We start from the raw sequence: 25,869 nt of genomic DNA, 5'->3' as shown, positions 1-25,869 counted from the left end.
CAGAAGGACTATATATAACTATTACGACATTGGAAAGTATTGCTATTAATTAAAATTTAATATAATATTAACTGTCTGTAGTATTTCTAGTGTAGGACTCATGTAATTTGCTTTGATTAATGTACACTATTTCTGGAAGGCAATAATGGAAACACACCTGTACATTAATAAAAACAGAGGAAGGCAGCCAGCACTCCTTCCTTGGCTCAGAAGCTTTGGCCTTAAGCCCAAAAGTTACCCCACATATTTTCTCTCAGACTCCTAACCCTACAATTATCCCTACACATTTTCAACCCACCTCTTTATCCCGAATGGCTCAAGTTCAGGTCATTTCCTCCCCTAAACAAAATCATGTCTAAAACAGAGAAAAACTGCAAAATACAAGTTCAAGTGGGTCATTAGAATCATTCCCATCTTCTTGCTTTTCAGTTTCCTCTGGCAAACATTGATTATTCCTTGACTGAGGTCATATGGAAGAGTCATGAAACTACAACCTCTGTACCCATTTCTTTTGTATGGCCCTTTGTAATAATCCACTGAGCCAAGTGGATTGCTGATACAATATGATTAAATAAATCCCATAGATATGAGTCCACCACACACAAAAAATCTCCCTCAATGCCCCTACTATTTCATATTGAGATAGTCCAGTTTCCACACAGACCAAGGAAAGAAATATATGTCTATGTAGCTTCCCCTGGATTCCAAAGTCCCTTATGAGAGAAAATAGTTGTTGGTCTTACTGTCTAAGGTAGAGATTCACTGCATTTGGAAAATCAGATTTATATCACTGTTCCTTTATACTCAAAGCTTACTGTACAATAAGGGGGAGAAAATGGCAGAGGTACACTTCAATAATAACCTGTTTGCATTGGTTTCAAAGGGATAATAACAGACATTGTGTGCTCCTGATTTGTGATTCATACTCACCACTCACCACCAGCAAACACACATCCTCATTGAGATGGGGTAGGGGAAGCTGAGTCAGACATAAGGTAGTTTTGAAGAATCTACTTGGCTCTAGCTTTCCATTATTCAGCAAAGTCATTGTCCTATGATATTTGTGCAGATGTTGGGACACAGAATATTATATATAACTGTATGTTTGTTTTTTATATTCAAGTTTAGTAGTCATTGTTTATGGAGGCTAAAGTTAGCTTGCATAAATTTTAACTCTAGGCTCCATAAATTTTACTTGAGTACCTTTTTGTTTCCTCAACAATTTCATATCATCAGAGTTTACAAACTAGAAATCTGAATTCTAAGTGTACTGATAATGTTCTTCAACCCTACCCCCTCACCCATTTACAATTATAAGTTATAGACAATAATTAGTTACATACTATCAGCATTTCAATTACATGTTTAACAGGTTCAATAGCTTTCTTTTTAGATTCCTTCACATGAAATAGTTACTTTTTTCTTATCCAAATACAAATATGCAGTTCTTTCTCTCTTCTTTTTCTTCCCACATTCTTCTTTTTTCCCCTCATTTTTTTTTTCTCTTGTCAAGAGATGACACAAAGCCAGGCCCAGTGGCTCCTGCCTATAATCTTAGCATTTTGGGAGGTCAAAGCGGGAGGATCGCTTGAGACGAGGAGTTCAAGATTAGCCGGAGCAACATAGCAAGACTCTGTCTCTATAATAAATTATAAAAACTTAAGCCAGGCATAGTGGTCCCGGCTACTCTGAAGGCTGAGGGAGGAGGATCACTTGAGCCCAGGAGTTTGAGGTTACAGTGAGCTCTGATGATGCCACCACACTATAGACTGAATGACAGAATGAGATCCTGTCTCCAAGGGAAAAAAAAAAAATGAAGAAGAAGAGACACAAAAGACATTTTAGTTAAATGAAACAGCCAATTTTTTAACTTTCAAACTGGTATACATGTGTATGTGTCTATAACCATGGCCTTTTAATTTTGCCTTTTGGCACAGGTTTGACAATAATTTCTATGAAAGTCAAGATATGTGGGACAAGGCAGAGTTCAGCAGGCCTTTCCCTTATGTCACTATCTTTCACAGCTCTTGCAATATACACCTGTTTCTAGGCTTTGACATTGTACTGAAACAGCTAATTTAAAAAAATTAAAAAGTTAGAGGACCAACCAGTGATTTTATCTATATCAAAGAAGATCCCTTTATTTCTTACAAAATTTATTTTTTTTAATTATTTCATTAAGGGAACTAAGGTGTTTTTTTCTCTTTTTTTATGTTCTGTATAACTATTATCTCTGAGAGTTTTCTACTTGTTTAACTTATCAGCAAGAAATGTTTAAATTTCCCTATTTTTCATATAAAAGAAAACCAATATCTACTGCAGATTCATAGAATTATCCACATGTCCTTAAAGTCTTAAATCCTTATTTGGGACTCTCCTATCATTTGTAAATGTATTAGAACTGCCATTTTTAATAGAGAAGACTTGCAAAAGACTTGAAAAAGCAGTTATTAAAAGGGAGAAAATAGTTAACCGTACATTTAGAAATATACTCCATGTTAGAAATATTAGGGCTAAATAAAAGGGATTGTTAAAGAAACTAAAATGCAATATGGATAAAACAAACACCTTGTATTTGAAGAACATAATTTGAGAAATTAATCATGCAAATTAGATGAAGACATTATCTATTTTAAAATGGTATTAATAATGCAAATCTATTATACTAAGTACATAATAATTTAAATATCTATGTCAAGAAAGCATATAATAAGTTATTGATATTGATTTTCTTAAACTCAAGGATATTAGTATTATGATTTTCAAAAGCAATTTCTAGGTAACTATTGCATATCCATATAAAATACGTGCATATATTTCATACATGTTTTAGATATAATATTGAAAGTCACATACTCTAACAAATAAGACACTGGTGATTTTCCTGTATCTCTTCAGACCATTCCCTAATTCAAATCAAGCTTCAGTGGTTACTGCTAATGATTTGGGTATACCTCGTTTTTTATTTTGATTACATTGTGTTTGCATGAGTTTCTATCAGGCAGAGCTATTAACAATCTTAAATTATTCTAGTCTGACTGCTCACAAAGCTCCTCACAAATTTTTGCTTTTGACAAGGTTATTTATAGAAGAGGAGTGCCCCTTTTCTTTGAAGACCTGTCATGTCCATTCATCATATGACCATTTTGTATAAGCTTCCAATTTGCACTTTCTCGTAACAGTCTAAATAGCATTTGTGATATCTGAGATCTACTTTGGAAACCTACTTAGTGCCAGCATGATGGATGGTATACTTTACAACTTCTTTGTAATTCATCGTGCACTAGAAAGGTGACATTGTTTACCCCTTCATAATGGCAGGTGGGTCAGTAAAAGGGTTCTAAGGAGAGCTGTCCTGTCAGATGCAAAATGCATATTAAAATAGATATATAAATAATTTACCATGGTAAGTTTAGCTTCAGAGAATAAACAGTGATTTATATTTTTATTGCAAGGTAAATATCTACTATAATATCATCTTAAGGTTAATACTGACATTGATACTGAGTGCTGAAAATGTCTAGTCAATTTTATAAATGGAAAATAGAGCTTTTATATAATTCCTGTGCAATTATTTCTTTTGTCCTTTGTGAAAGCCAGGAAAATGTAGAAAAGTAAAGCCCACATTAATACTTAATAAACATTAGAGAGATTGCTATGTTCTTTTTGAGAAGAGGATTTGTTCTTATTCTTATACATTTTATGGATTTTGGATCTTTTCCTTCTATAAAGCACTTATTTTGTCTGAAAGACAAGCCAAATAATGCTATTTTATGGAATCTTATTTTCAACAACTCAAGAACTGTGCATAAGACATATTATTAACATATTTATCATTAGCTTATTCTGCAGAGAGTGGCGTTCAAGAGCCCAAATTTAGCACCCTCCCTTACAAGCTGTACAAATGTGGGGTGATTGCTAAAATTCCTAATACTCAGTGTCCTCATCTGTATAAGGGGAATATTAATAGTACCTTAAATGGTTATTGTGGGGAAGAAATGATATAAATCATGTAAAGTGCATGGCATTTAGAGAGCATTCAATAAATGTTAGCTATTATTATTATTTGGTAGACAGTAGACACACTTAAATGAGAGAAATTGAGAAATTATCAGAACAATATATCAAGATTTAGAAGTATAAACAGTTATCATATTTATCATACTGCCTGAATATAATCTTTCTGTATTCTGTTTAGCATGACAAATATTAATCATCAGGGAGAAAGATGCCTTGACAAGTATGAATACATAATACAATGTACATAATACCCTGATCATATTTTTAATTAAAACTGAAAGCTCAAAGAAATTAGAATGAAATGTTTTATTCTTGAATTCAGAATGATAAATCATGTCAAGTTGGGCCCGAAGAGCATTGCTCGTCTTTATGTGTAAAATATCAAGACATAATTGTTTAACATATGAAATCTGAACACTGTATCAAATATTTTGTCAGAAAACCTTAAAGAGAAAAAAATATAACTACTGCATGGAATCCTTGGATAACTTACAATCAGATGTCTATTTTCTCATGGCTATAAAAACTGTATCTTTCTCTTTTCTTTTTAATATTTTCAAACAAAAGCAAAGTTATCAGGGTTATGGCAAAAGGCAGAGCTATATGTATTTGGCTCTGAATGCTTTCTGTTATAGATAAAAATATCAGAGAGCTAGGGGAGTAGAATGGAATTATGTTATTTAAACTTTTGCTGCCTAGGTAGGAAGATTAAGCTACTGTCTCACAAACAGAGATATATGAGCTTGAAACAGCTTTTCAATGGTGAGAATGACTTTGCATATTATCTATCTCCCTCCTTTCTTTCTTGTGAATCCATCTTTTGGCAACAGTACACAAGTGTGAAATAAATGACCCTGAACACAGCAGTATATAGCTGTTATTAATTTTTTTCTGCATAAAGTCCCTTGGCCCAATATGACCTTCTGTTTCTGGTTTCATGAGCTGTTTTTACTAACCAACTGAGCTAACAAAACAATTCCATAATTGCTTCTTTCTTATTTAAGTTTAATAACCATAGGATTAGTTTCCACATATTTAAGGTATATCTTTTTTTCACTGCATTTAATGTTTAGACTGAAGCATTTCCAAATAAAGAAATTATCTAACACAACATATTGTCCATAGTTAAATATTTTTTAAAGAGATTACATCTTCTACCTGGGAAAGAGAACAAAAGCCTATTTTATGAAATAAAAAGTTTTAAAATAAAGATAGCTAAACTCATCTAAGTGGTTAAAGTGCAATGAACTGTGTCCTCCACTTCGTTACAACAAATGTGGTGTTTTTTAGTTTAGTGAGAAAGTGTTTGGATACAGACTTTTTTTTTTTTTTTTTTTTTTTTTTTGAGACAGAGTCTCACTTTGTTGCCCAGGCTAGAGTGAGTGCCGTGGCGTCAGCCTGGCTCACAGCAACCTCAATCTCCGGGGCTCAGCGATCCTACTGCCTCAGCCTCCCGAGTAGCTGGGACTACAGGCATGCGCCACCATGCCCGGCTAATTTTTTGTATATATATTTTTAGTTGGTCTATTAATTTATTTCTATTTTTGGTAGAGACGGGGTCTCGCTCAGGCTGGTTTCGAACTCCTGACCTTGAGCAATCCGCCCGCCTCGGCCTCCCAAAGTGCTAGGATTACAGGCGTGAGCCACCGCGCCCGGCCTGGATACAGACTTTTAATTTGCCTAAAGTTATTTCTAAAGATTTTGCATCACCATAATTATTATTTGACAGAGAATTACAGAGTTTTTATTTTTATGTCTGATTTGATTTAAAGCATACCACTTACAAAGTTAAGTGATAATGTAACTTTCTTAGAAGATTTAATTTTTATTTTAATTTCTATCAAATGTTAGAATTTACATATGTAGTTTACAACTAAGGTTTACCTCATTTCAGTAAGTAATACAAATTTAGTCTTTTCAGAAATAGAGAGCTCTGTGGAAAAGTTGATCCTTCGATTTATGCATTTTTTCAATACACTAATCCAACTGATTTTAGAAGAAGGAAAATTCTGTCATGTGACTTTCATGGCCTCTGGGAAGAATTCTTTTGAATTTGCCACTTGTTCAATATACTTAGTAAGTCAAGTATCATTTATTAAATAAAGTGCCTTGTGATTATTCTTATTCCTTATATTTTAATTTAATACTAAGAGATTAACTAATATAGAATTTAGCCAGCTGGGTCTCACTAATATAATAAGAAATATTCCACATTCAGCAAATACATACTGAGTACCTTTTGTATGCTAATCACAGGGACATAGTGATAAATAAGAAAGCTTTGGGCCCTGCCCCATGCAGCTGGCAATCTAATAGGAGAAACTGGCATTTAGGTAAGCAATTATAAAACTACATGCCTTGATACTGCTATGAATACTAGCAAATTATTTAAATATTCTAAGTTCCAGTTTCTTCACCTATGAAATTGTCAGGAATATCTACAATATATAAGTGTTCCGAAGAGACTGAAAACAATTGATAACAATCTGCTTAGTAAAATGTCTATCACGGGACATAAATGATTAAGTATTGATTTTGTTTTCCTTTTATATCATGTCATAACAATTCTGTACAGTTTAATCCTTCTCATAACACACACATACACCCAATATTCAATTTCCTGATAGCTTTGGTCTCCTGTGAACCTCCTTTTGTCCTTATCTCTCTTTTCCTGTTATCTACCTTTGCTCTCATCTGCCTTTAGAGAGACTCTTTCCCCTTGACCAGGGCCTAAGCACAAGTTTCAACCTGTATCTCTAAAGTAAATGTGTTTTCTGTTCTCAACCACCTAGCAAAACTTTAAGTAATGTATTGCCCTATCACTTTAGACAGCCACACAAGTATCCCAGTGGTGAGTTAGAGCTATTAATTGCTCAAGACAGTTCACTCCAGCTACTGAGATTTGATTTTGTGCATCTTTCCTAATTTTGATGATCTCCTTTCAATTCCTCATGATGCAATACCCTATTGGTCATTTGAAATCAAGTATAGTGAGAATCTTTAAACCACAGAAACTTGAAAATTTGACATATCAGAACTTTTTTATCCACCAGAGAGACATTTTACTACCATACAACTATCCAGTACTCAGCAAGAGGGTATGGATTAGATTGCCAATTTAGGCAGGGCCACAATATTAGAGTGGCTTAGACAAAACCAAGAACTCTGCCATGGGGTAGAAAGTGAGAGTGTGCTCAGAGTCCTAGTCAAATCCACTACCTCTTCCATCTAGGGCCACAGAAGCCACTCAAAAGTTAAAAAATAGCATTGAAAGAGGCAGGGAATTTCCTTCATATTTCCCAAGGTCTGATATTGGCAGATAAAGTTGACCTTGTTGACAGAGCTGGTAGAAGATCAAGAGGTAAATTCTTTTCAAGATTTCTCTAAGATTATCTGTGAGATTAAGCCTTCCTAGGATACTTCTGGCTCCTGGAGCATTTTGCAAAACAGCAATTGATCTTCCATTCTGCTCCTTAAACAACTGGCCCACCACCTTTCTGCTGGGACTTTCAAAGCAGCAGCCATGTTTCCCCATTGCCCTTCACTCGCACCCCAGGACACATGATTGAGTTTCACAACTTCATTCTGGGTTGCTTGTCTCTGAAGCAATCGCCTAGCACTATTGTTGTTGATTGTTTTGTTTTGTTTTTTTAATGAGAGCTTTATTTCTAGTTTTCTGCAGAAACTAGAATATAGTCTGATATATATTATTGAAAAGTGAAATAATTAATACTCTCTTCATTGAGCTTCCAAAATTCTATTTGCTCCTGCCATTTTCTCCTACTCCTCTACATATTTTTCATAATTTATTTTTTAAAAGATACATTTTTTTACTTTTAAAATGAAATGGCTAAAAGGAAAAATACTCATCCAATTATTGTTTTTAATGTTGACTAAATAATACGAATGGGAAGCTAAATAATCTCAAAGGCAATATTCATTAAATTCTAGAAACTGTAAAAAAATTTTCTTCCTGATAATCTATATTTTCTTAATCTAGCATGACAGTTTATTTTAAACTTGCATTATTTTGTCTATTGACTTTGGTAAATATAGACTTAATATATGGAAATGGAATCCTGACAGAACTGTGTTTCACTTTGGTTAAACTTCTATATCAAACCATTTTTACTCAAATTTTTCATCTTCAAATGGTTATGCATTATATGTTAGATTATAAAACTGAAGACATTTTACAAATTTATAAAACAATTACTATATGTCTAGACAAGTAGCAACTCTGGCTTATCTTTGTTATTTCTGCTATTGAAACAGTCACTGTGCCATTAAGCATTGTCTTTACTGTATCATAATAAAATATATTTTTTTTCAGCCAGTGTATATATTACAGTAAAGAAAAAATGATAAAATTTAGGAGATACCCCTTGTTTGATCCTTTACATCAAAGACAGCAAAATGGATTGTGTGTCTCATGCTTGATGTCGAATTCAGTTGGAATACACCTCCTCTGCTAGCAAGCATCCCTTCTAGTTGGGAGTTCATTTTAACTGATTAGTACTTGTGCTGTACTAATTATTAAATATTTAAAATATTTCTCCTGCTTGTGCCAATCTCTATCTAATTGGTCCTGATTAGGTGGAATACTATTTTAAGAAGGAGTTTGAGAGGGTGATGATTGCTTACTGATGTCTGCCACAGGAGTCGGGGAAAGCAATGTTGGTTTTCATATTTCAGTACATTATGCTCTTCATGATAATGTCTGTGATGCAAAGCCTTGAGTGAACTTGAAAAAGAAGTATTAATACTAATGAAATTCTAACAATCTCTGAATTTTGAACTCTTTATAAATACTAGTATGCTTTCTAGAAATGAAGAAGGTAAACTTAGATGATCATTTTTATTTTACAAGTTTTTGATAAACATAAGTACTTTAATTTGAAGAGGATTCAAAGCTAGATTATATAAGATAGTAGTAAACTTCTAAAGTAAAACTTGGTTTGAGATGAACAGTACTTGTGATACTATTGTATTTTATCATTATCAGATATGCCTGGGTTTATCATTTCTGAATTTGAGTAGAAAATTGCTGTTTTAGTCAAAACAGGCTTTTCACACATTTTATACATTCTGAATCTCTCTTAGAAAAGTACTGGGAGGGCTCAGAGTGATTGATTTGGTTGGAAATGTCAAGTCTGAAAGATTTTCAAAGCATTAATCATAAGCATGAATAATTTTTATTACCTCAAGGTGGAGGAGAATCACAGTACAGGAATGTTCCCCAGTGTGGAGCCCAGCACACCCACAGGTGGATTGTCCCAGGGGCATTTCTCTGACATAGTTACTTCTAATGATTGTTCCATTTAGTGTGTTTAGCTGACTAGAGAAAAATGACAATTCTGATTTTCTTTTAGTTACTCTTGTGTTGCTTCTGCTCAGGGAGGTCTCTACATTTCTGTATAGGCAGGAATGGAACTTTCTAAAATCTCGTGTCCCTGAAGCAAACATCTAGCCTATTTGGTGATGTCCTTAAAATCTGACTGCTTACGATATTAGGAGAAGGCAGGAGAAAGTTGGTTACTTTTCTAAAAGTCTCAAACTTTTAGTATCTATTGGAAAAATAATATAGGAAATCTTTTTGCCTTTGCGAAAGGTCACGTGAGTCATGGGGGATGAAAAGTATGCATGGGATTCCCTAGCTGGTAACGCTATGAACAATTTTGCTTCGCTTTGACCATTTTATGTATTAGGCAGTAGATTTCTTTTGGAGATCATGTTTCACCTTTTCGTAAACTGTTAAAGCCATTAATAATTTAACAAATATTAATGTTTATTTACTATGTACTTCATACTGTTCTAACTGCTTGGCATAAATCCATGAGCAGAGCAAAGATCCCAGCCCTAGTGGAACTTAAACATTATAGAGGGTAAAGATAATCAACATAATAAAGAAGTAAATTATATGTGTATACGTACACACATATATATGATTAATTAGTTATAGTTATTTAGATATTAAAACATGCTGTTGAAAAGTAAGAGCAGAATAAAAGGGATTGATAATGCTGTCTTGAATAGGGGAGATTGCAGCATTCAATGGAGCAGCATTCAATGGCATAGTTGGCATAATTGGACAGCTGAAATTTTAAGGAAGACTTGAAAATGGCAGTACAATGTGTCAAATAGATCTGGAGTAGAGGGTGCATTTCTAATAAAAAGGAATAGCTAAAGCCAAGACTCTATGGGACAGTGTGGATGGGACAGTCGTTTGCTGGGGTTGAGCTAGGGAGGACAGTGTAGAATAGTAGGGAGGGCTGACTATAGAATTTGTGGACCCAATATGAAATGAAAATATAGGATCCCATATTAAAAAAAAATTATTAAGAATTTAAAGAGAGGGACGACAGAGCATTAAACAAGACAGGAGACCCTTCTAAGCACAGACCCTTGTGCAGCTGCACAGGAACACAAATCCCTGAAGCCAGCCCCGGTAGAAGATATCAGGTCTTAGAGCAGTATGGAGAAAGGATAATACAGGGCATAATTGGCCATGTAAGAATTTTGACTTTTTATTATCATTGATGTTAGGTCCCATTGATCTAAATCACTGCTCTGTCTCAAAGCCCTCATTTCACTAATGAGGACACTGAGATCCAGAAAAGTTCACATACTAACCTAAGGTTAGACTCCTAGGTTTTTGTAGAATCAGCTTCTCATTATCTGTGTAATCCTCAAAAGGGCCACCACCTTTTCATTCGCCTTCCATCTCCTTACAAAAATAGACAGAAATGATAATGATGTGGTCACATACTATGTGGGGGAGTCTGGACCATAGAGTCAGACTGTCTATCTTTGCATTACTACTCTACTATTTAGTAGCTGTGTGACCCAGAGTATGTTTCTTAACATTTCTTTACCTTGATTTTCTTATATGTAAAATGGGGATAATTCTAGTAATTCATCTGTTAGAGTTGTTGCCATGATTGATATTTATAATTTATTTCTTTGCACCAGCTTCTAAAGAGTGCCTAGTTTATTTCAATACATTTTTTCTCACTCCAGGACAAAATACAAATATTATTCTTTCTTAAGTGATTTATGATCCCTCTTTTTCAGCATTAACTACTCCATTTGGATATATTCATTCAATACTCATTTATTCATTCATTCACTTATTTTATTGAGTGGCTACATGTGCCAAGAACAGTGCTTGGTGCTAAAGATGAAGAGTGACTGTTGTCAATGTGTGAATGTATGGATGGGTTCATATATGTCCTTATTTATGTATGTGTGGAGATTTAATTATATATTCAAATATATATCTGTACAGTTTTATCATATGATTTTTTTCTAGTCAACAGCAATGCGAATCCACTAGAATCCTAGTTGTCTTTTTTGTTACTAAACTATATAGATATCTCATTTTCAGTGAAGAGTATACCTATATGACATAAACTTTGTAGAGCTATTGTATCAAACAGAATTATGAATTTCTAACCCAATTAACTTTGTGATATCACTAATTTTGGTCTAGATTCAATGTTTGTTTCTATCTAGTATGATTATTGTATTTAGAGAATAAGAGAATAAACCTGAATAGGAATTAGAAAATCATTTATCCAGTTTGGAAATAGCTACTCCTGTTTATTTTTTCTGTGCATATGTGAGCAAGTTGAGGTTGATCAGTTTTAAAAGTTTTGATTGATCTATTTTTTCTTTATTAATAATGTAGAATTTTTTTATTTCTTGGAATTATACTTTATGTTCTCCCAAATTTTATTTATCACTCAAAAGAAAAATTTTTTTTGAAAATTAAAATTCTAGTAAGAGATTGAATATTTCATTTGTGATAGGTTTCATATTGAAAATAACAGAGGATTATCAGCATTGGAGAAATTAATGTGAAATAGAAATGTACACTTTTATTCCCATTGTGTCACATTTATTGGATAATTTGATGCCAGATATCTTTGAATTATTATATTATACCTATATTTGTAAAAAAAGGTACAAATTTTATATTTGCATTTATTATTTATTACGGATGATAGATTTTTTTATTTAAATTATTTTACTGATCATGAAATTTCTCCCTCACACAGCTCACACAGACTTTTTTTTTTTTTTTTTTTTTTTTTTTTTTGAGACAGAGTCTTGCTTTGTTGCCCAGGCTAGAGTGAGTGCCGTGGCGTCAGCCTAGCTCACAGCAACCTCAAACTCCTGGGCTCGAGCGATCCTTCTGCCTCAGCCTCCCTGGTAGCTGGGACTACAGGCATGTGCCACCATGCCCGGCTAATTTTTTATATATATATCAGTTAGCCAATTGATTTCTTTCTATTTTTTTTATAGTAGAGACGGGGTCTCGCTCTTGCTCAGGCTGGTTTTGAACTCCTGACCTTGAGCAATCCGCCCGCCTCGGCCTCCCAAGAGCTAGGATTACAGGCGTGAGCCACAGCGCCCGGCCTCAGACCTTAATAATAAGATCTAGAGTACTCTTCTGGAAATCCAAACCATTATGTTAGAAGTTATTTTTTATTAACCTCTAAATAACTTTGTTCCTCCCACTATATAAGTGTTATATTAAAGAGAATGAGAACTTTTGTGATCCTAGGAAATATATAGTCTAGGACACTTTTCTGTCTCCTTCCTCAAAATTCATGTTTAACCCAAACCCCCAGTGTGACTGTCTTTGGAGGGAGAGTCTACCAGAAGGTAATTAAGGTTAAACAAGGTCATAAGAGTAGGATTCTGATCTGATAGGATCAGTTTCCTTATAAGAAGAGACACCAGAAAGCTTTCACTCTCTGTCTCTCTGCCATGTGAGGACAGAGCAAGAGGCTGATTGTCTGTAAGCCAGGAAGAGGGCCCCCACCACAAACCAAATTGACCAGCACCTTGACCTTGGACTTCTTAGCCTCCAGAACTGTGAGAAACAAATTTCTATTGTTCAGGCCATACAGTCTATGGTATTTTGTTGTGGCAGCCTGAGCAAACTAATGTCAATTCTCAGAGAGTCTAGTGTGATAGATCTTGGATGGGACAAAAACTCTGACATGTTAGCAAGAGCCGTTGCTCAGCAGGTAGATTTGCCATATTTAACCCAACGGTGCCCTAAGAAGTTTCTTTCTCCAGAGGCTGTCAAGTGTTCATTGTCCCTCTTGATGAAATGGCTTTCTGGCAAGTCATTGGAGAAAAATCTAGATCTACCCTTGAATTCTGGTCATGTAAGTTGGACAGATTTTTCCACCTCTCTATGCCTCATTTTCTTTACCTATAAAATGGTAACAATACTGGGTTGCCGTCTGGCACATAGGAGGGACTCATTAGATGTTTTCTTGCTTTTAGGCCCAAGATCTCTTTTACAAAACTGAAGCTTGATCTATTTAACATTACATTTCTTCATCATAAAATTGGAACCTGTAGCATGCCACTGATAAACACCATCTTTGTTGATGGTGATTTATTTATGATTTATTTATTTTGTCATATTATGGCAGTCATAAAAAGAGGAGGTTAACTTTTCTAATTTGGTTTCAGAGGAGCAAGGTGAGGGAAATGAGATTTTTATGATTTTATTTAATAATTTTTGTCATCTATGGCATTTATATTAAAAACCATAGAACAACTGATATATAGCATGTTATTATACTTTTGAGCCGGTTTCAGTGGTTCATACCTATAATCTTAGCACTCTAGGAGCCTGAGGCGGGAGGATATCTTGAGCTAGGAGTTGGAGACCAGCCTGAGCCCTAAGCAAAAGTGAGACTCCCATCTCTACTAAAAACAGAAAAAATTACCCAGGCATGGTGGCACATGCCTGTAGACCGAGATACTTGGGAGGCTGAGGCAGGAGAATCACTTGAACCCAGAAGTTTGAGGTTGCTGTGAGCTAGGCTGATGTCACAGCACTCTAGCGTGGGTGACAAAACAAGACTCTGTCTCAAAAAAAAAGAAAATTTACTCTTTCATGTTTTGGTTTTTAGTCATTGATAATTGGTTTATTATTCCTTCTAATCACATATGTTACCATAGATGGAAAATAATTTTATTTTAATGTTAATTTTTGAGTGTGCCAATCTTCCTCTTAGCTGTTTCTATGTGGCTTACCGCTCTTTGTTGTCATTCCAATACTTTGATTCCTTTTTTATTAATAACATGGGATAATATATTAAATTTCCTTTTCAATTGTTACTGTTTTTTAAGTTCCTTTGTTCTGAGTTCAAAAATTAATGTATAAAATTTAAGTAAAAATGTAACAGGGAGACGTTTTAATATTTGTGTCTGGTAAAAAATTTTAAAACAAGAAGGAACAATTAAATTCCATTTCACTCTGCACCTTTCAGTAACTCTTATGTGTCAAAGAAGTCCACATTGGAAAAACTGTGGTACACACAGAGTGAATAGTTCAACAAGTACCCAGCGTCCTCATTTGACATTTGACATTTCCCATAGAGACCAGTAAGATGTGACTTAATCCCTGGCATTTGAACATAAATTAAACATAGTACCCCAAGTGGTTGAGTAGATGATTTTCTAGTGTGAGAGAATAAATGAAATAAGAAGAGGTTCACTGTAGCAACAAAAATATGTGAAGAGAAATGGCTTGGCATTTTATCATATCATTATTTAGTATATTGATTTGTGCCTCAGAAAAATTCAATGTGCTTTCTTGCAGCTGTGATTTTCAGTTTGCTTAAAGGTAAATAAGAAAGACTTTTAAAGAGGTCCTGGTTTAGAATCTTCTTTTGAAGGCAATGGATACATTTTTATTATTGCCTGTTAAACCGTCAGAACACTGAGACTTCTGTATTTATTGATTTTTAGCGCATACCCTAAAAGTGCATAAGCCAAAATACATTGATATAATGATGCCTGTGTTGAGAAATATTTTTGTGAGATAAGTAAAAAAAAAAAAACACTTACATGCTAAAATACTTCAATCTATTGACATGTGGTATATATAGAAGATAAATTGAAAAGCTCTTTAATTAAAATTGCCATTATTGATTCAAGCTATTGATATGTTACAATAATGTAAATGTCTTTTACAGAATTGGTATTTTTGTAACTGCCATACCTTTCTTGTATGCAGGCATATGTGGATTTTTGTGCTTCACTTTACAGTGCTTTGCAGGTACTGCGTTTCTCACAAATTGAAGCTTTGTGGCAACCCTATGTCTATCACGTCTGTTGGTGCCATTGTTCCAACAGCAGGTGTTCACTTCATGTCTCCTTGTCACAGTTTGGTAATTCTCACAATAATTCAAACTTTTTCATTATTAAATCTGTTATGGTGATCTGTGATCAGTGATCTTTGATGTTACCATTGTAATTGTCTTGGGGTGCCATGACATGCACTTATATAAGACAGTAAACTTATTGATAAATATTGTGTATGTTCTGACAGCTACTCCAGCCATTTACCCCCATCTCTTCCTCTCCTGGGCTTCCATACTCCCTGAGACACAGCAATATTGAAATAGGGCCAGTGACCTTACCATGACCTCTAAGTGATCAAGTAAAATTAAGAGTCACACTTTTCTCACTTTAAATCAAAAGGTAGAAATGATTGAGCTTAGTGAGGAAGGCATGATAAAAGCCATGATGAGCTGAAAGCTAGGCCTCTTGGGCCAAAACAGTTAGCCAAGTTGTGAATGCAAAGGAAAAGTTCTTGAAGGCAATTAAAAGTGCTACTCCAGTGAATACATGAATGATAAGAAACTGAAACAGTGTTATTTCTGATATGGAGAAAATTTTAGTGGTCTGGATAGAAGATCAAGTTAGCCAAAAAATTTCCCTCAAGCCCAAGCCTAATACAGAGGAAGACCCTAGGTCTCTTCAATTCTGTGAAGGTTGAAAGAGGTGCGGAAGCTACAGAATAAGTTTCCAGCTAGCAGAGGTTGGTTCATGAGGTTTACGGGAAAAAAGTTGTCTCCATATCATAAAACTGCAAGATGAAGCAGCAAATGCTGATGCAGAAGCAGCAGCAAGTTATCCTGAATATCTAGCTAAGATAATTGATGAAGGTAGCTACACTAACAACATATTAAGATTTCTAGTGTAGGCAAAACAGCTTTATATTGGAAGAAGATGCCATCTATGCCTTCCATAGCTAGAGAGGAGAAATCAATACTGGGCTTCAAAGGACAGACTGACTCTCTTATTAGGAGTTAATGCCCCTTAGGTTACTTTAAGTTGAAACCAATGTTCATTTACCATTCCAAAATCCTAGGATCCTTTAAGAATTATGCTAATCTATTCTTCCTGTACTTTATAAATAGAAAAACAAAGCCAGGATGACACCACATCCATTTACAACATGATTTACTTAGTATTTTAAGCTCATTGTTGAGACGTACTGCTCAGGAAAAAAAGGTTCCTTTCATAATATTAGTGCTTATTGACAAAGCACCTGGTCACCCAAGAGCTCTCATGGAAATATACAAGGAGATCAATGTTGTTTTCATGACTGTAGCCTGTGGATCAGGGAGCAATTTCAACTTTCAAGTTTTATTATTTAAAAATACATTCATAGGATTATAGCTGACATATAGTGTGATTCCTCTGATGGATCTGGGCCAAGTAATCGAAAACACTCTGGAAAGGATTCACCATTCTGGATGTCATTAAGAACATTCAGGATTCAAAAGAGGAGATCACAATAGCAACATGAATAGGAGTTTGGAAGAAGTTGATTCCAACCCTCATGAATGGCTTTGCGGGTTTTAAGACTTCAATGGAAGAAGTAAGTGCAGATGTGGTGGAGCTAACAAGAGTATTAGCATTAGAGGTGCAGCCTGAAGATGTGAATGTGTTGTTGCAATCTCACGATCAAACTCGAACAGAAGAGGAGTTGCTTCTTACGCAGGAGCAAAGTGGTTTCTTGAAATGAGATCTATTCCTGGTGCAGATGCTATGAACATTGTTGAAATGACAACAAAGGATTTAAAATATTCCATAAATTTGCTTGATTAAAGCAGCAGCAATGTTTGAGAGGATTGACTCCAATTTTGAAAAAACGTTCTATTGTGGGCAAAATGCTATTAAACAGCATTGCACGATGCAGAGAAATCTTTCATGAAAGGAAAAGTCAATCAATATGGCAAATGCAATGTTGTTGCAACTACTACCCTAATCAGTTAGCTGCATCAGCATCTAGGTAAGACCCTCCACCAGCAAAAAGAATAGGCCTTGCTGAAGGCTTAGATGATCATTGGCATTTTTAGCAATAAAGTATTTTAAAATTATAGTGTGCACATTTTGGTTTAGACATAATGTTATTGTACACTTTATGGACTACAATATAATGTAAACATTAATTTTATATATACTAGGAAACCAAATTATTCACTTTATGGCAGTTGTCTGGAACTAAACCTGCAATATGTCTGAGGTATGCATCTGGCCTATATCCTCTCAAACCAGTAAGGTTCTTCCTCACCCTTCACTATATATGAAAAGTATGTTCAATAATATACTGAATCACAAATAATTAGTAGGTAGCTTAGAAACTTGAAATGAAAAATATGAATTCCTTCCCTTTTCCAATAAAATCATTAATATTATGTGACCATTTATTTAATCAGGCTTTTAAAATCATAGATCAACAATTATTTATATGGTAATGGTATCATCAAATTTAAAAATTGTGTTAAAGGCACTGATTTAATAACATTTTAATAGGAAGACAATTATAATAAAAAAACATTTTTTATGAGAAGTGTTTTTAACAATTAAGTTTTCTGGGCAAATCCACTTGAAAGTACAGATTAACTTTTCAGAGACATTGTACAAGCTATAATCATTTCAATTCAGTGAGCCAAGAGCATATACCAGACACCTGGGTGACAATAATAGGTGCATGATGGCCCCTTCACCAAGGAATTGCCTTATACTGGAAACTGAAACTGTTAGATAAATATATTTATAAAGAGACAGGTCTAGTGAGGGCCTTAAGACACTCAGAGACAGGTTACTCTTGGATTTGAAGTAGAGAGAGATCATATATATTTGGGCAACAGAGAAATACAGTTCATCAAGTAGGTCACATTTGAAACAGACCTTAAAGTATTAGTAGATATTTCACAGATGCAGATGGTAGTGATGGCTGAAGAAATATTTTATGCCAGTAATATTTTCCCTAGCAGATTTACAGATCTCTCAGTAGTATTTCCATGTTCTTCTAGAAACAGAATTCTTTCTTCAAATGAGTTTTCTGTGGAAGTCCTATGTATAAAACTGGTTGCAGTGCATTAGTTCCAACTGAGGAGGGCGAACGTTAGAGGTCTGGATTCTCCATCTTCATTTTTTTCACTATCCGCCACCACTAGCTCTTTTTTATCAACATCTCTGAGGATATATGCTACAGTTTGAAAAAGCATATTTTGTATTATAAAATAATCATTGGAAAGCATAACAACTATTATTTTAATAATAGAAATTATAGAAAGTAAAGCTAAAGAGAAATATCTAGGCTCATAGGAATCTATGAACCTGCAGTTCAGTATTTTTCAAGGAGAACGAAGGGGATAACTACAACAGAGGATTCCTATTAGAATCTCCAGGAAGGCATGAAATTTTTACATTAACAAAAGGAGACTTTTAAAAATGAATAATATTGATGTAGAATATAAGATAACTGTAGGGGGTAGTGGGAACTGTGACAGAAATGGTAATTTGGGACTATGTTCTAAAGTCCTAGAATGCTGGGCTGGCACATGTAGTTGTACAGGTTGAATCCTGCACAACTCAAGGGGTTGTCACTCACAACTGGCTACATGCACGATCTGAGCAGCTGTGCGATGACTGTGTAAGTAGAGGATATTTCACTTAATTTGGATAACAATAGAATTCTTTGAATTTTTTTCAAGCCTGAGAATAATATGATTGCTTTTGAACCTTATGCAAATTTATCTTGCAGTGTTTTGTAAAATGGCTCAAATTCCAGAAACAAGAATGTAGAATATTCCAAATGTGATGGTCTGTTGGAAGAATGAACTGAGTTTGTAATTTGTTTAGAAGAGAGAGATAAAGCAAAAATGGCTCACATATTTTCCCAAGTGACCAGAGCAATTGTACCTTGATAGAAATAAAAAAGATCATGTTTAAGGTAACTGGGACAGATTAAGAGATAGAATTAGTTCTCTTTCGACCATTTCCAATAACTGTGAATATTTCTGTCATACTAAATGGAAATTGGCTATAATTCTTCCTCCAAGGCTTTATTTTTCTTTGTCTTTTCTTCTCTTTCAGGCTGAAGTCATTGATGTGAGTTATGGAACTGCAGATGATTTAAAAAGGATTAAAAAAATGAAAAATATAACAAATCAGATTGCACTCCTGAAATTAGGAAAACTGCCACTGCTTTATAAGGTTGGTCCAATGGCTGTTATTTATTTGGTGGTTGGGTTAATATTTTGCTTTGTTTCTTTGGAGTTATGGGCCTTTGTGAGTGTCAGTGTGTGTGTCTGTGTGTGTGTGTGTGTGTGACAGAGAGAAAGAGACACACACACACACACACACACACACACACACACATGGGGGGAGCAGAGAGAGAGATGGTGGGGGTGAGACACAAAGAGATAAAAAAATTGATGTCCTTATTCCTTTATATGGGAAATACATTAAGCCTGGTGTTGGTAAGTTTGCGGGAACTTGATACAATTGGCATGCACTTCTAATAGTACATATCTGGAGTGCTAAAAGCAAAAACCATATTTGTCCTTAATTCATGTGTGAAACTTCTATTATCAAAAAATTATCGTGTGCTTTATGTTAGATTTATGTTCCTTAGTGATTGATTTTGTCAACTGTATAACTTCAGAGTTACTGACTGTGCTCAGGAATTTAATTAAAATATAATGTGCTAAGGAGAAGCAGATTTTTTGTTTATTTTAATTAAATAGAAGTTTATTAACTCTCATCCACTAGATGTATTTACATAATTAAAGCAGCCCAATCTAAGTTTCTGATAATGGACCACAGCAATAGATAGCCACTACTGGTCATTCTTTCTTCATTTTTTTTCTTTTCTATTTTTTTTAAAGGTTAGTGTACTTACGTCACCAGAACTCCCTGGTTCTGAATATATGTTAGATTTCTCCCTATCCAGAGACATGCATGTAAAAGACTCAGATGCTGCATGTCTCTTTTATATGCATGTCTCTGTGTGTGGGTATGTGTGTAGCTAGCATAGATCAGTAGATAGAAGATTAATATTTTAAAATGGAATTTTTAACTGAGATTCTAAGATAAAAGAGTGGACATTTCAAAGTGAGCTTCCAAACATCAATGCTTCAAATGAACTAACTGGAAATATTGTTAAAACCCTCACTCATATCTGGGGCATAAAAGGTTTGAAGATTAGTAGGAGAAAATTTTGTGAAGAAGAATGTTGGAGACACCTATAGTAAGTTCTACTGTATACCTGGTCCCTGGTGCCTGGTGCTTCAGTGGAACCACACAGGGGGCTTAATGTGTATGTCCCCTGCAATGTGGAGGGCATGATAGACTGGTGTCTGATTTTACCTGAGAAACCTCAGAACAAGAGTTGAGTTTGCTGTGCATCTAATAAATGACTCAAAAAGATCTTCTATGTTGAAATTGGTCTGCATCCCCATAGTTGGGAGCAGAAAAATATATGTGTGCTTCCCTTGGACCAGACATGGGCACATGTTATAGCGAGCCAATGTGGTCTGCCTTCACTCCTGCAGGAACTTGCCTCTTGGAGTGGTGATGCATGAAACAGTGACTAGCCAGATTAGATTAGATTAGATTAGATTAGTTGCATTTGTCCAGATCAAGGAAACTGCAGTAGGTACTTTTTCACTTAACTCACTTAGTAAGGTAAAAAGGCAGCTTTAAACATCTGTGAGCCCCAGAGGCTCCTATAGGACAGGCAGGATAAAGTCAGAAAAAATCCTATTGCCTGAACCTCTAATTTCTAAGCCCTCTCCAGAGAGCAAAGAGTATAGTTATAGTACATGGGGAAGGAAATAAAACAGATCACACTCCTTCCCCAACAGCAGACCTGAGCTGATGGAGGGGCAAGAAGATGAAATGTTAAATCAAGGGTAGATTTTGATCATAATATCTGTGGTCTCCAACTTCTCAGCCACAGACCAGTAGCAGTCAGTGGCCTGTTATGAACTGGGCCTCACAGCAGGAGGTGAGCAGCCCGACAAGAGCAAGCCAAGCTTCATCTATATTTATGGCCACTGCCCATCACTCGCATCACTGCATAAGCTCCGCCTCCTGTCAGATTAGCAGTGGCATCAGATTCTCCTGGGAGTGTGAACCCTACTGTGAACTGTACAAGGGAGGGATCTAGGTGCTCCCTATAAGAATCTGGTGCCTGCTGATCTGAGGTGGACTTGAGGCAGTGATATTAGCTCTGTGGAGCAGGTGCAAATACAGATTGTCATTAGCAGAGAGGTTTGACTGCACAATAAATGTAACGTGCTTGAATCATCTCCAAACCATCACCCCCGCCCCCCAGAGCCCCCCCTGTCTGTGGGAGAATTGTCTTCCATGATGCCAGTCCCTGGTGCAAAAAAGGCTGGGGACCACTCCATTACATGAATCTTGTTCAACCTACCAGTAACTAAAATGTTGTATGTAATAGATAGGGACTGATTATGTAATTGGTTAGAAAGAATCTGGATGATTTCTACTTCTTTATATATATGTTTTTGCATTTCTAAATGTTCTATGATGATTGTGGATATATTTTGTAAGCAAAAACAATGCCTTTAAAAATGCAGGTTAAAATAAGACACTTAAATCTTTTTCTAACAGTGCATATATGCCAAATACTCAAAATCCTCACCAGTATGTAATGGGTTAAAACAAAACAAGTTTCTTTGTATTAGCTATGGAGAATATTTACATTAGAAAACCCTTTGGTCATATCTACAAAATAGCGAATTAGTGGTTTATCCGGAATAGGACACAATTATCAAGACCCTGATATCATTTTGCCTGATCATTTTCCTTATAGGCTTATGAATAAATTAACAAAAAGTTCTATGCAGAATGCCTATTCAGGCAGAGTCTTACCACAAACTTGAGATTCTTCTAGGCAGAGGAGACAGGATGTCCTCCTCTGTTTAACCTTATAAATTCCATAGTAGCCATTTCTGTTTTCTGTGGATTGTCCCAGAGATTTGGGGAAAGTCACTGATACTACATCTATTAATACACATTCACATGGTTAAAAAAAAGAAAGAAAGAAAGAAAAGTAAAGAAACGGGTTAGACATGGGTATACCACATGATTACAGCCAAGTCTGCTTTACCTGTCCATCAGATATATTCTGGAGCTGAAATTTGAAAGTGAGGTAATACAGTAATATATTTAGGTTGAAAAAGGCAGAGGACCAACTGACTTCTTTATGAATCACAACTGTTAATCATAATTCTAAATGAGCATTTGGTTTTGGAACATGCAGCTGAATGAGTAAAGAGAAAAGTTCATCTTATTTTAGCTGTGCAGTATTTACTAAATTGTAGTTCAAAAATAAATTTGGAAGGGAATCTGTACATCTGAGTTGGGAAGGCAAAGGGGAAGCATAGTTATGTATTAAATTATTAGATAAACTCTTAAATGAAAAGAAAAATAATCTACAGCCAAGAAGGAGATGATCTCATTAGTTTTATCATAAATACTATATATGTGTTCATTTAATCTCTAGGAAGAGATTGATGAGAAAAATACCCACATTGTGCAGCAGGAACTATGCAACACAAATGCCCTTGTGTTATATGCCTTGACATTTACGTATTGTTGCTGCAGGAAAGAGAGAACCAAGTTCTCCAGAACTGTTTGTGCTGGTTTCCTTAAGCTTAAACCTTGGAGGAAAGGCTTTAGATTCATTTTAGCTATGTGTTTATAGCAATTTATGTTATAGGAGAGGGCTTTAATTCTTTAAATTTTCCAACAAAATGGTATTTTATTTGTCATAATGGACTCAGATTTCTCTCAGTAACAATCTGAGACATAGTAAGCAGGCCCCGAGACCCTCACAAATTCCCAAATTGCTGAACAGCACTCTAGTGTGAAATTTATTATATCAGATGCAATAAAAGCATTTGACTTTCTTTTTAGACTATTTTCACAAAAAGCAGTAATAAAAAATTACTGTGTACTACATGACAACTTGAAATCAACTAACTCCCACTGAAACATGGAGGCTGAGTCACCATCTAGGTCCATACCACATATTAGCCCCATGTCCTGTAGGAGTCAATTTTGTATGCAGTAAAATTCCAAATGAATATATATCTTGATTAATTATGCCATTTGTGTATAATGAAATTGCACATAAAAATCCACAAATGCTATTGATTTTTTAAATAAATGCAATAATACACATCACATTCTTATTACCCTTAGTCATGTTGTAAGATATTAGTAAATATTAACTAGTTTTTTTCATTATTCATATATGTGTTTTGTCCTTATAATGATAATTTTGATGATCCAGGAATCCAAATGATTTTATAGTTTCCTACAAATAAAACATTTTCCATCTCTTCATCAGATAAGATTTAATAGAAACTATGAAAGAAGATGCAGTTTGGGTATTTGTCTCCTCAAAAGCTCAAGTTGAAATTTAATCCCCAGTGTTGGAGGTGGGGCCTGGTGGGACAGGGCATGTTTGGGTCATGGGGGCAGATCCCTCATGAATGGCTTGGTGCCCTCCTGGCAATAATGAGTGAGTTCTCACTTTGTTAATTCATGTGAGAGCTGATTGTTTAAAGGAGCCTGGCACCACCTCCTTCCTCTCTTGCCAGGTGACACACCTGCTCCCTCTTCAACTTCCCTGTTGATTGGAAGCTCTTTGAAGCCTTCACCAGAAGCAGATGCTGGTGTGATGCTTCTTGTACAGTCTGCAGAACCATGAGCCAAATAAGCCTTTCTTCTTTATAAATTCCCCAGTCCCAGGTATTCCTTTATAGCAACACAAAACAGACTAACACAAAAGAAAATGGCTTTTAGATATATGTCTTGAATACACACATGGTTGTACGTTGTTTGGCCAGTGTATATCTTCAGTACCATGTAAGCCCATAAAGCATGCTTAGATAGGAATGCCTTTGGGAAGAGTCTGGAGGGAATTGAGAGGGAACAAACAATTGTTATGTGTTTGTACTTTCAATTAGATTGCTTCCTGTAGATTAGGGAGGCATAGTCTTATTTAAAGAAAAGTAAACTTCATACTATTGGAATTTCAAGCCCAACTTCACCCACTAAATAATTAAATTTAAAACATGTAGTTGGAGGTATATTGAGGAAATATCTGTAGATATTGGTGATTTTCAGTCAATGCTCAATGAGTTGACAACCGGAAGATCAACAAGAAATCTCCTAGGTAGCTAAAGTTAATGCTGAGAAAACTACATTTTGAAAACTAATTTCATGTGAAGCATTTCATACTTGTCATATTTGCTGAACTAGACTTTGTTTCTTTTTCTTCAGCCTTCTTTTCTCTCCCTGGGGATAATTGTTCAATCCACATGATAACTGCACTCAATAGAATATTGTGATCTTTATTATAATTAGTAAAGAGCAAGATTTACTCTACTTTTTATGGTAGAAATTTAGAGATGGTGAAACTCAAATTTAATTTCTTATTTCCCAAAATTAAACTATGGATGTATTTAGTTAATGAACATTAAAAATATGTGGGGCCTAACACAACAATTTGTATAAAAAAGGAAATCAGTATTTTTTAAGACAAAATATTTATAGGGGTGTGTGTGTGCTTCATTTGTGAGCACACTGGTATAGTCTTATGTGATGTGGCAGTTACGTTGAGAAGATAAGAAAGAAGAGAAAGACAACTTTTCTATTGAAACTTTTGATGTATCATATTAATAATTTTCCATGGTATGGATGAACCAAGAAAATCTCTTTAACTGACATTTTGTGAATATTTCAGATGCAAACAAATGTTTAATTCAGTGTCATTGGAATGATTTTTTTTTTATGTCTAATCTTTATGTAAGGCAAACTTGCTTCTTTTTCTTAAGACAATTTTTGAAGGCATTTTATGAACAAAAATAAAACACAAACACTATCTGGCTACTTGAAAAGGGTATACTTGTCCACTGAATAATTTAATGAGGTACTTTATACTCAATTCTCAGAAGTAATTACAAAAGACCAGTGTCTCCATATTTTGTAATTCTGAGACTCCAGAACTACTCCATTTGTCATGAAAAACATAGTCAGTACTAGAACAAAAAATTGGAAAACAATAGTTTAATGTTAATGTACTTGAAAAGAAAATATGCTGTTGTTTTTTAATTACAATATTTTCCATTTTCCACTAAGTTATTTTTTAAATGGTTTAAACCAAATATTACTGTACATACCAAAAGTATTTTTGTTGAAATACAACATCAATAATGAGTTATAATGAAAAGATGTTAGACTGTGTCATTATTACACTATTTAACCAGCAAACATTAAAAAGTGAATTTAGAACAAGAATAATTGAATGCTTCCTATTCTATTCCTAATTTTAAAGTATTTTTCCAAATAAAAGAGTGTCTACAGATCTTTGAAGTCTGTCATACATAATTTAGAAGTCACATATATGTTTTATCTACATGATAATGTAATTTAATTATATTTTAGACCATTTGAAAATTATGACATCATAGCAAGTGATATCATATATTAGAAGGGTTGATTTTTCATATATCTTATTATAATATAGTTAGTATAAATAATTCCCGTGTGTTCATTCAAGGTTAACACCATTAAAAAAAGGTGCTGAACATTCTGTTTCTCCTAACTAAATATTACACTATAAATTTTAAAAAGGAGAGAGAGAGAAAGAGGAGGGAGGAAGAGAGCATGGAAGTTAGGAAAGAAGGAAGGAAG

General features: G+C 34.7%; 1 protein-coding gene across 3 annotated transcripts in view; it reads left to right on the top strand.

Moving 5' to 3' along the window:
- Positions 1 to 25,869, top strand: part of NAALADL2 (N-acetylated alpha-linked acidic dipeptidase like 2) — a 1,254,620-nt gene that overhangs the window by 698,885 nt on the left and 529,866 nt on the right. For all 3 annotated transcript variants that reach the window (XM_076003772.1, XM_076003759.1, XM_076003769.1), the window contains one exon: positions 19,231 to 19,350. In XM_076003772.1, the coding sequence (XP_075859887.1) occupies positions 19,231 to 19,350 (120 nt within the window). The remainder of the gene's footprint in view (positions 1 to 19,230; positions 19,351 to 25,869) is intronic.

This window comes from Microcebus murinus, chromosome 1 (genome assembly GCF_040939455.1).
Source record: "Microcebus murinus isolate Inina chromosome 1, M.murinus_Inina_mat1.0, whole genome shotgun sequence".
NCBI classification, from domain to species: domain Eukaryota; kingdom Metazoa; phylum Chordata; class Mammalia; order Primates; family Cheirogaleidae; genus Microcebus; species Microcebus murinus.
Note: the sequence above shows the minus strand (reverse complement) of the source record. Positions and strands in the feature narration are given on the sequence as shown.